Source organism: Gallus gallus, chromosome 1, assembly GCF_016699485.2.
Source record: "Gallus gallus isolate bGalGal1 chromosome 1, bGalGal1.mat.broiler.GRCg7b, whole genome shotgun sequence".
Lineage (NCBI taxonomy): Eukaryota > Metazoa > Chordata > Aves > Galliformes > Phasianidae > Gallus > Gallus gallus.
In genome coordinates, this window is record NC_052532.1 from 170,976,625 (window position 1) to 170,988,092 (window position 11,468).

The window sequence follows — 11,468 nt, forward strand, 5'->3', positions numbered from 1 at the left end:
TTCTGAGGCTGGGAACATCCCCTTTTTCTTCTTCAAAGTCCCACTAGGTCCTCTCCTGTTGTTTCATGTCCTCCAGCTGTCATGCTCCGTTGCTGATCATCACGCATAGGGATGTCTGATGCAGCAGCAGCCAAAGCAACCCAAGCAGATGGCTGCACCTTCATTTTCCCTCCGATGTTTTGAGCTGCTGGGAAAGGGCTCCCCCGGCCAACGTGCCTGCCTGGAGAGCAACTTCACAGGCTGGCTCCCACCCTGAGCTTAACCAACAGCTGAGTTGTCCTCAGAAGATCTCAGAAGCTTCTCTGCAGAAGGATATTTGTTTCCAAAGATCATTATTATTAAGGCTCCCCTCTATCATTTTTAAAGGACTTCAAATATCTTAAAGGCAACTGTTGACTTGATAATTATTTTTGCTGGAGAAATATCAGAGTAAATGATCTTTAAAGGCAAACAGTGCAGTTACTAAAACAACAACATAAAAATAATAATAAAAAAAACCTCACAAAAAGCAGTGAACATTAAAACAAGCTTTGTCAACTAGTTAATTGGCCTTAGGTGGCATCATCTCAGCATCTGGCTGAGCATTGACATACAGTGCCAAAACTAGCAAGGAAAGTGTTTTGAGGGGAGGACAATTTATTAGAATCCTATTAAAGGCAAGGGCTTTATAGCTCTATTTTTATGAGCAATCTTTCTGAGAAAGCTGGTTGCTTTGTTCACAGATTCCCTCGCACAGCTCAGAGATTTTACTGGGTCCGAGCACAGTTTTATAAGCGTGCCTGAGCTGCAGCTGCTGAGCTCTCAGATAAATGAATGAGTCAGCTTTTGTGCCAGTAAAGAAAACTGTTTTGTCAAGAAACATTTCCTCTTTGGTGCTACCTAGTTATCTCTCATTCTTATTTCTTTGTAAGACTTCTGTGACTATATCAAGAACCACAAATATCCTGTCTAACCTACTCTTGTTGCCAGAGTTAGACCATGCAAGAACCCTTTGGAGTCAATGGAGGCAAGCAGGAACAACCAGAAGGGGACTCAGACCACCTTATTACTAGAAAAGGGCATCTAAACTTGCTATTTGGGATCCCTTCACAAATAAAGGGATTAAAACTAGGTACTACTAGACCAGGATCCATCCAGTGTACTTTAGATGACTACCTTAAGATGAAATGCATGACGCTTTATGAGTGACTTTTTCGCCCCACTGTCTCCAGAGGCAGTCTGGGGAACTAATCCAGTGTGGATTTCTGCACTGTGAACGTCCAGAGAGAGTTGAAATTAATTTCATTTCATACATTAAGTGAGCTTTCTGCTGACTTCTTCCAATGGTCTGGGAGAGCTCCTGTTTAGTAGTACATGAGCTATTTGCTCTTGGGATTTTGAGCATTGTAATTGTCACAAGGTATTTCATAAAATCATATAGTCATTTAGGTTGGAAAAGATAACTGATACCATCCAGTCCAACCATCCACCTGTTCCTCCTGTGCTGTTTCACAATAAATCCATGCAGCAAATTAAAGATTTGATTAAACAAAATTATGCAATCCTTCAAAGAAAGGAGGATTTTGTCATGGGAATGTCTGCAAACAGCAGAGCTGAACAACTTAAAAGCTGTTGCTTCTTTTGCCACTTTTTACTCTTCTGAAATTCATGAGGCTGCACATAGAAGCTGTGGGTGCCCCATCCCTGGAGGCACTCAAGCCCAGGTTGGATGGGGCCCTGGGCAGCCTGAGCTGCTGGGTGGCACTGCCCACGGCAGGGCATTGGGACTGGGTGGGCTTTAAGGTCTCTTTCAACCCAAGCCACTCTATGACTCTATGACAAACCAAAATACTCATGCAATTGATTTGACCAGTTATAATTAACCAAACTAGCTTGACCTCTACACATGTAAGAAGTAATATATTTTTGAAGGGACCTTCGGAAAGTCCCATCCATACAGTAGACAGAAAGAAACTACCTTCACCAAATTGATCATAGCGTATTACGGTGTTTGTTCAGCTGCAGATTTACCTTACATAGAATACTTTCTTTGTTTCACATAACTACTTTAATCCTTTCTGGATGCATTCCAAGTTTTGGCTTCTTTCCCTGCTTTTGTAGGTGATTTCAAATGATGTTTTTTCATTGTGTAGCTGTCAAGAAAAATATTCTTCAGCTATTTAATTTCTCTTGGCTTTGTTTCAAAATAATTGTGCCTTCTTATTAATTAGCTGATTATCTTTTGCATTCATTTGTGGCTTTCCTATCTCTAAATCCCTATATATCCCTTAACATCACATTTCTTGGTTACTTCTTTGATTACTTTTTCCAACACCCCGATTGATTACAGGAATTCACATTCCCCTGTAGTGCAGGACTCTCATATGAAGCCGTTAATTAGAGTTCTTGCACAAGTTTTTGCAAGTAGCAATTGCATCTTTTATTTTTGAAGGTATATCATTTGTATTCTTCAGTCTGGGTAAATCTGAAACCCTTTTTCCTTCATCTTGGAAAACAGGCTGCACTTAGGATTAACTGTTTAGAGTCTGCCAAATACTGGCAGGCTGCAAGCTCAAGATAGCCTTAACATTAACAGTAAATACAGTGCAAATATTTAAGATACTAAGTCTTGTGATTAGCAAATTTGCATCCAAGACACTTTCATATTCTGGATAGTTTCCATAAGTGCCAATTATTGTTATTTTAGACGAACATCATATGTTATTTCCACGACCTTGATAACTATGTGTTTTTTATATGACATCAGAAGTACAAATCCTGGTAAAATTCAGTTTTAGCAACTGGGTCTTGGAACAGCTCCACAGGAGATCAAGTATCCACAGAGTTCCTGTTGCCAAAGTTCACTCAATCCCAAATTTGTCTTAATCTTTATTTGCCTTACATTTTGGAGCGGGGTGGAGGGAATAGAGGTCACATTTCACGGCCCTGAGGATTATGTTAGAAATCAGGAAAAAGCATGGAAGTTTTTGTGAATAATCCCTTCCATCACTGCAGCACTAGCCTTTCACATTCAGCGATGTCTTTCGATTTAGCAAATATTGTTTTATACTCCATGGGATATCTTTCTGCTGAGTCTTACTTTGATGCTATCCTCATTCACCTTGCTTTTGTCCTTCATCCTCAGGGACTGCAGTGTCTTTCAGTCCTTTCACAAAGGAGAAGAGCATGATATAGTTACTCTTCCCTCCTTTTGTTTGCTTGGAAAGTGGCCATCCAGCTCTATAGCCACAAGGTCTGTGATTGTCTGATTTCACAGTTAATCCTGACACTCTCCTACTGCCTATCTCAAATGTGAAAAGAGAGTTCATAATGCCAGTTTTACCAGAGCTGGCTTGGATGGTTCTGCTTCACTGAGCCACCAGAAGGCAAGAGCACCAATTAGTTATGCTTTCCTTTCCAGAATTAATAAAACCCAAAACCACAGCTCACATTTTCTCCTCCATACTGATCTGTTAGGTGAAGACTGATTAGTAAAGAGCAGCACCACTTCCGTGCAGAGAAGGGTGTTGCCGTGGTGCGTATCATCTGTATCAGCCAGAAGAGCACTTCAGTTGGTGGGGAGTTTACTTTGGCATGAAACAAGATCAGCCCATCTTATGCGCAGGAACATGTACACATTCTTGCATGCATCTCCACACACCCCTGGCACACTTTTCCACATATATTTCCACGCACTCTTGAGGAATGCAACACCTTTTCTGTGTATGTGAAAATGTACAGAATTCCACTTATCACTTCCATCATGTAATTAGGTAGCGTTGCTCTTCATTCTAGAGATTTCACATTAATTACAAAAATGGGAAACTGCAGTTCGATAATTCTGATGTTTAATATTCTGGGCTCTGTGAAGGCTGAGTGCCCTTCTTGATGGTCAAATTCAAGCCCAGTTCTGTAGAGCTCTTAATCGTTTGCTTTTCTCCAAATACATGGTTAGCTGCACTGATGTCAGTACAATAAAGGTTGAACATGAGAAAGGATTCTTCTACAGCACCTGTTATTGCAATATTTCTAAAAAATAGTAATTAATAATTAATTGTAACTAATTAATAAGTAATAGTAACTGATTTGTAAAAAATATAATGTTAGAAAGCAAAGCCTATCTTTGCTATGATAAAGCATTTTGATAGGTGTATCTCCTAACATTAGGTGCTATATTTAACTACTCATTAACCTTACTTTTTATAAAGCTTCATGTTTCTTATAAATTGATGGTTTAATATCAAAGTGAAACAAAAACAACTCTGCAATTTAAACTGCAGTTAAATTGCCCAATTATTGGTAACCACTAATTTTTCTGTAAGGTGTAGGGGGTTAAAATAGCAAATACACATAGTAAAATGAGAACACTAACACAGAAACCTTAACATTATTGTTTTTCCTTGTACAATAAGGATAGTATATTTTCTGTTTGACATGTGGCTATGCAGTTTAGGCGATCATTCATTTCAACAAGTACTTTTAAAATAGATTCTCTCTAGCCTTATAGCTATACTAATCTATGAACCTAGGACTTACCTCTACTTAAAATGAAAAGTATGGCTAAGTTCTATGCCCTCAGACACCTTCCCTGCTGCAGGCTCTTCTTCTGCACTTGAAATAGCTTGAAATGCTGTTCTGCTCAGCATCATCCAAGTAGAGATGAAGCTGTTTTGTCTGAGGCCTCCCATTGCTCCTGACACAGGCTGGAAATAATGGCCAGGTTTATTGCTTTGTTATTATTGCTCAAAGGTCAGGCTTCCTGCTCTTTCATCCATTGTTCTGCATTCTCCCGTTCTTATATTTGTTCATCTTGACCCAGCTCACACCTGTGAACTAGATTGCACTTGTTAGATTAAGGGACTGCCTGCCATGCCTCAGAGCACTAAGTGGGACAGTGGTCCTTAGGGTAAATGGAGCATAGTATGAAGAAATAGATGCTATTCTCCTCATCCACAACTGAATGTGTATGGTGTATTTGTTAGATACACTTCTGATGCTAATTTAACAGTCCTTAATATGTATTAGATGCACTCTTCCCCTCTCCAATGACCAATGCACAGAAGTTGAAATCACACCATGCAAAGGTCAAATTTTCTTCATTGTATTCCATGTAGGTCACAGCTTTGGGCAGTGAAAGCAGGCAAATCTTTAAGCTATTTTTAAGTAGTATTTAAATGTTTAGTTTCTCTACTTGGAAGCATCACAGTGAGAAATTTTTAAGTTCTGAAGCTGTCATTACAGTTCTTTAGTAGCTTTAGGAATACTTAGCAGTTCAAAAGGCCTATCAGCTGGAGTCCATCACCTTCAACTCCGGTATAAACATGATCATTTTCAAAGCGATCCAATGGATTTAGACATATGGTATGTGCTTAATTCTGGTTTTGAAAATCCCAGCAGAAACCACAGACATGTGTGTACAGGTAAAGGACTTGTCCAGAGATAGGTCTGTCCTATCCAGAGACTGCTGTACAGTCGAGCAAGGATCATTGCCAGGGACATTGCAAGGCGCTTGGCAGCTCTCCATGATTTCTGATGGTCTTACGTTGCAAGTCAGATTCTCTGTGTGGCCTTTTGTAAGGAAGCCAAGAATTGTTTCAATCTACAGAATACATCAAGATTACAAAAGCAAATAAATCTCTCTTTCTACTGCAGCACATTCAGGAGAGAGAATACTGAGCCCAAACCAAGGCTTCAGCTCCTAAAATTCTCTGGTCGTGGCGGTATCTTTGTTTCTCTAGGTCTTTTATATAAATTAAAAAAAAAAACCTGAGTATTATGAAGAAAAGAAATGAAACAAGTAGTATTCTGCATGCCGTGGCATCATCCCAAGGTCTGCAGAGGGGGCATGAGCATAAGTATTTCCTCCCACTCACGTCTTGTTATAAGACTGGCCTGCCACTATCCTGCAGACAGCTGATGGACATGCTGTGTGCCTTCAGGCATGCTAATGCTTTTGGCGTGTTGAAATGTACAGACATCTTGTGCATCTCGTGCCTAAGGCAGGATTAGCAGTCTTGATAACTGTCCAGCCCACAAGCCTGGTCCTCAGGAACACCATTAGGACAGAGTATAGGACAGAAAGACTGTTTCAGCTCTTTCTAGGTGGAAACTGTTGTTACCTTCTGTTCTCTGGAGGGAGGAATAGTTTCCAGCAGGTGGGAAGGAGATGTAGTATTACTGAGAGTGCTCACTGTTCAGAGCAGAGAGATGGCACTTCAGTAGGAGAGGGAGAACAGTCAAAATCAAGACAACCAACATGATGAAGCCAAAGTGATGATGACTATTAAGACTGGCTGAAGCCCTGAGGAGTAGAATCATAGAATCGCCAAGGTTGGAAAAGACCTCCAAGATCATCCAGTCCAACTGTCTGCCTATCACCAATATTTCCCAGTAAACCATATCCCTCATTACAATGTCTAAATGTTTCTTGAACACCTCCAGGGACGGTGACTCCACCACCTTCCTGGGCAGCCTGTTCTAGCTCTTAACCACTCTTGTGCAGAAGAAATATTTACTGACATCCAATCTGAGGCCTATTGCTTGTTATGCAGGAGAAGAGGCCGACCCCCACTTCACCGTAACCTCCTTTTATGCCATTGTAGAGAGCAATAAGGTTTCCCCTGAGCCTCCTCTTCTTCAGACTAAACAGTCTCATTTCCCTCAGCTGCTCCTCATAAGATTTGTGCTCCAGACCCTCACCAGCTTCTTTGCCCTTCTCTGGACATGCTCTAGAGCCTCAATGTCTTTCTTGTAGCAGTCAGCCCAAAACTGAACACAGTACTCGAAGTACAGCCTCACCAGTGTTGAGTACAGGGGGACGATCACTTTGCTCCTGCTGGCAACACTTTCTCTGATAGAAGCTAGGATGCCATTGGCCTTCCTGGCCACTTAGGCAGTAATAGCAGTGTTGCCTGGAAGGGGAGCAGTCACTTTATGGTTCACTGTGGGGGTCCTCAGCGCCATTTTTTTGTGGATGAGTTTGACTATATAGTGATACTGAGGCCTTTAAAAGTATGGAAGACTATATTATGACATTATGAAAACACACTGCGCTAAATATCTGTGAAGTTTTAAGTAATGAGTGGAGACATTGGGTGGGAATAGGGAAGTCTCTCTCCTTTTGTATTTTAATTAAATGTGATATTCACTGGCAATCAGATCTTAGTGTGAATTAAGGATCTGTTTTGCTTTTGGTGGCAACTTGTGAAAATACTGGGATGCTCTGGTATCTTCATTTCCACTACACCAGCACACAACTGTTCTGCTGCTATTATTAGTCCTGTGCTGTTATGCCACTGCCATACCCACGTGTTGCCCATCACTTCTCTGTGTGCACACTGCTTGCTCACCCTACTGGCAGGGTAGGTAAGAGGTAGGGTTTGTGGACTCCACTCCCGTAGAAGCCCCTGTGCAATTTGTTCCACAACATCATGCTCCTTTGGCCCAGAGAACCTCTGTTTCTCCTCCTGAAAACCCAGTGTCCTGACCTGTCACTCCATATCCTCCTCTCCTAGATGGAGACATCTGCCAGATGGTCCCATTAGGTGAGATTGTGGAGCTGGTATGACTCTGCTTCTTCAGGTGCTGCCCCAAATCAGTCCAATTGGAAACCCACAAGTTCTGAAAATATGCTTAGAAATGTGGGATCTCATTTATTTGGTTAGTAAAAGTATACTGCTGGAGCACAGATTTAGGGAGAGAAAATAGCTTTTAAATAGCTCTCCCATCTGCCTTCCTCCAAGTTTTTGCTGCAGGGGTAAAGCAATGAATGGTACCACAGGCTCCCCTTGGGCTTGGCAGGCCGAGAGGCGCCTGCTCTACTGCTGACATGTGTTTGGAGCCAGCAGCCTCTGCCTTTCCTATCATGTCTTGCTCTGTTTCCCTTGCAGGAACCTGCGAAATTGGCTGGGCTTATTACTGCACAGGTGGGGGTGCGGCGGCAGCCATGCTGGTGTGCACCTGGCTGGCCTGCTTCTCAGGCAAGAAGCAGAAGCAGTATCCCTACTGAGTGGCCCTGGGCACGGGCAGCCACCAGAAGCACAAGTGGCCTGCAGGTGTCTTCTGGACCACAATGACAACAAAAAGGAAAATGTTAAGTGCTTTCATTCTGAAGCTCACTAGGGTGGGGTGGTGGGTGGCACTGGGAACCCTGGGGAAGGAGGTGAACCATGGACCAAAGCCACCCAGCAGGCAGGCTGGGGAAGGGCCTCCTCACCAGAACCTGACTGTGGCCCACCTCGAAGAAATATAACCACATAAACAAGGAAAACTCCTCTTTGGCAAATTGTGACATTCTGCGTGCACCAATTAATGGAAGTATTAGTGAGGAAAAGATGTTGCTGGGAGGCTGGGGTAGCGCCCCTGCAATGCGGTGTTCCCGAAAGCACACATACACAGATGTTGACCATGGCACAAAATGAGTAGAGAGGAAACCTTTTTGGTGCGATTCTTCTTTCTTTCTTTCTTTCTTTCTCTCTCTTTTTTTTTTTTTTAACTTCTTTTTGGTGGGTTAAAATTCAGTGTTACAACACTTTTTAATCTATACGTTACACCTAATAAAAGGACCAATAAGCCACTTTATCAGTATTTTGTATATTCTCTGCACATTTCTCTTCCTCAAACATTTAGCCACTGCTTATTCATCCCTATAGATCTTTTATTAAGCCTCTGTGTTTTCAGCATTATTACAAAAATGCAGCATAATAACTTGGCAGATGTAGCCGTTGCCTATAGTACTTTTATGAAGTGCAGTAAATGGGCATTTTTCTGCCCATTGAAAATCCACTTATGGTACTGTAGAACTCTGTTGGTTATGCTAGACTGACAGGGAACTTATTACAGACATAGATTTTTGTCGCTGTTATGTTTAGCTCATTGATGTCGTATTGTGCTGTACCATGTTTATTATTTCAATATTCATTTTTGTAAAAAAAAAAATTATATATAAATGTGCTATTTTATGTTTGTATTTGAAAAATCTCTGTAAATAAATTTTTCCTTGATCAATACTTGCAATTTGTGGTTGTGTCATGAAATGAAAAATTCCCTTCTTAGATCCCCATTTAAAAAAATGTCTTGGAAATAATCATAGCTTTTAAACAATGCTGTATCTTTTTTCCTTGTAAAACACATGTATTTAGGATTCATCTGCATAGCCTGTGGATGGATGTCTGCTAGCACTTAAGACAAGCCAGCACATTCAGCATTTTTTCCTGATGCTATTAGGTATGGTGTAGGACATCACAGACACCTTCCCCATTCTGGCCTGGAAGCAGCATTTCACACAGTATTGGTATCCATTTTTAGTTGACTGAAACAAACCCCTACTATTTTAATGGCAGCCACACTGACTAAAATGCCTACAAGGGAGGTAGTCCCCCCATGAGGCACTGACACTGTATTTAAAAAACTAAAAAAATAAAAAACCCAAACAAACAAAAAAACCTTTTACTATCATAAAGAAAAATAATATTAATTTGAGATATGAAGTTTTTAAGGGGTTTTCAGTCATAGCACTGTCTGTTGTTGCTGCCATTCAAATGCATTTTTCTGTTTTCCCAATATGATACTTCTGTCATTGCCTGTTTCAAAGCTATCGTGTGTGTATTAGTTGTGGTTCTGATGGTTAATAGCATATGTGCTGCTATAACTCTGAAACTGTGCAATTGCTCTGTACCTTGCACTGGGCAGCTTTTCAGAAGAATGTAGAAATAGCATTGTCAATTACAGTGATCAGTCCTTATATTGATGAGCTGGATTTTATCAATTGATTATAGACTACATACTATTTTTCACTTTATAGTGTTGTGTGGTGAATATAAAGTTGCACCTTATCCTTCCCAGATTAGCCCATAATAACCACATCATCACATCCAGCTGTACTTCTGGTGAGAACCACACCAACCATGCCATGGAGTCATGGAGCAGCAAGCGAGCTTGTCTCTCTGCATGCTCTTCTTGTGGCACCAGCAGCAGCAGGAAGCAGAGCACTACACTCTTCCCTCCTGCTTCCAAGTTTTCTGGGCTCATCCCTTCTCAATAAACTGTTCCAAAACCTGCTGGTGGAAATCAATGACATTCCATATACCATCACAGTAAGTATGAATTTACCCACAGTATTGTAGATTGATGCTTTATTAAAACCAAGAGTGGTATAAACACAACGTTGGCTGTGGCTTTCCTAGCTTGAGTTGGATCCTTGGCAAATTTCTCTTGCTGCCTTTCCATGGTGTGCAACTGCAGAAAGAAAGATGTCTTCTATTCCACTGAACCTGCAGTTTGCTGTATAAGTATAATCACTATAAAAATATAAGTTATTACTTTAATGTTGACCCTTCCTACATTATATCCTTGTTGCTGCAGTACAGAGAACATATTGTCTTGTTTTAGATCTTCCTGCGGTCACATTCTGGTTTGATTTATAATGAGAAACTGAAACTATGCAGTTATTTCATGAAGAAAATTAGGGTTTTTTTTGTTTGTTTTGATACAGTGCCACACAATACATCATGATTGACTTTCTTTGAATCTGTATACAATCTCCTTTTTAATTTAGAATTGACTAAAATACCAATTTTGAATAATCAAGCCAATGATATATGCTACACCTACTCTGTAGCTGGTTATCATATAACCTTCATCTGCTGTGGTATGAATCACATCTTAGTTAGGTTTGTCCGTATTTGTGCATTTTGGTTTTGATAGTCATTTTGCTCTAGAACATGAATGCCATATATTATCATGGCTATCAGGCATCAGAGCTACAAACTCTAATAACTTTGAACCAGACAAAAGATTGCTTTCAATTTCACCATATTAAGTGTCAATTAAATGTTTACAATATTGACTATGTTTAATTTTCCGTTTATTTATTCTTGAAGATGAGGAACGTGGCCTTTCATTTGTCAAAACAATCATGTAAACATGGGCAAGCTCCTAGGCTATTGAATTTTATCCCTGCCATTACCGGCAATTGTACCATATAATCCTGCTTAGAAATTTATCAAGCTCTGTTTTAAAACTGTTTAAACAGTTTTCCCTCTGAAACTATATTATTATTTCAAAGTCTCACTCTCTGTGTGGTTTGGTGTTTTCTAAGTTCCAGAACATCCTTTATTCTGAGGCTCATTCACAGAAGGGATGGCAGCGGTCACAGGCTGCTTCCAAGAAATACTCTACGAGCAGCAAGTTTTCCCCATCACACCTAATACAGGAGCTATATGGAAAGAAGTTGTATGGTTACAGACTGCTGTTCAGTATCAGAAGCTACCTTAGGATAAGTCACAGGATAGTTGCTGCAGGACAAATCAGGTCGGAAGGGACCTTGAGGAGATCTCTAGTCCAGTGTACTGCTTAAGGCAGGGACAGGTGTCTCGGGGTTTTATCTCATCTGATCATGAAAGCCTTTAAAAGACTGGAGATGGCACATCTCTTGGTGGCCTGTGCTGCTCCCAGACCATTTTCATGGGGAAGAATTTTTCCTTATCACC

The 11,468-nt window shown here is 40.7% G+C and overlaps 1 protein-coding gene across 2 annotated transcripts in view; it reads left to right on the forward strand.

Moving 5' to 3' along the window:
* The window catches only part of LHFPL1 (lipoma HMGIC fusion partner-like 1), a 138,380-nt gene extending 129,393 nt beyond the window's left edge, over positions 1-8,987 (forward strand). For both annotated transcript variants that reach the window (XM_040705613.2, XM_417083.8), the window contains exon 4: positions 7,869-8,987. In XM_040705613.2, coding sequence (XP_040561547.1) covers positions 7,869-7,987 — 119 coding nt within the window. In that variant the 3' untranslated portion in view covers positions 7,988-8,987. The remainder of the gene's footprint in view (positions 1-7,868) is intronic.
* Positions 8,988-11,468: the final 2,481 nt, after the last annotated feature.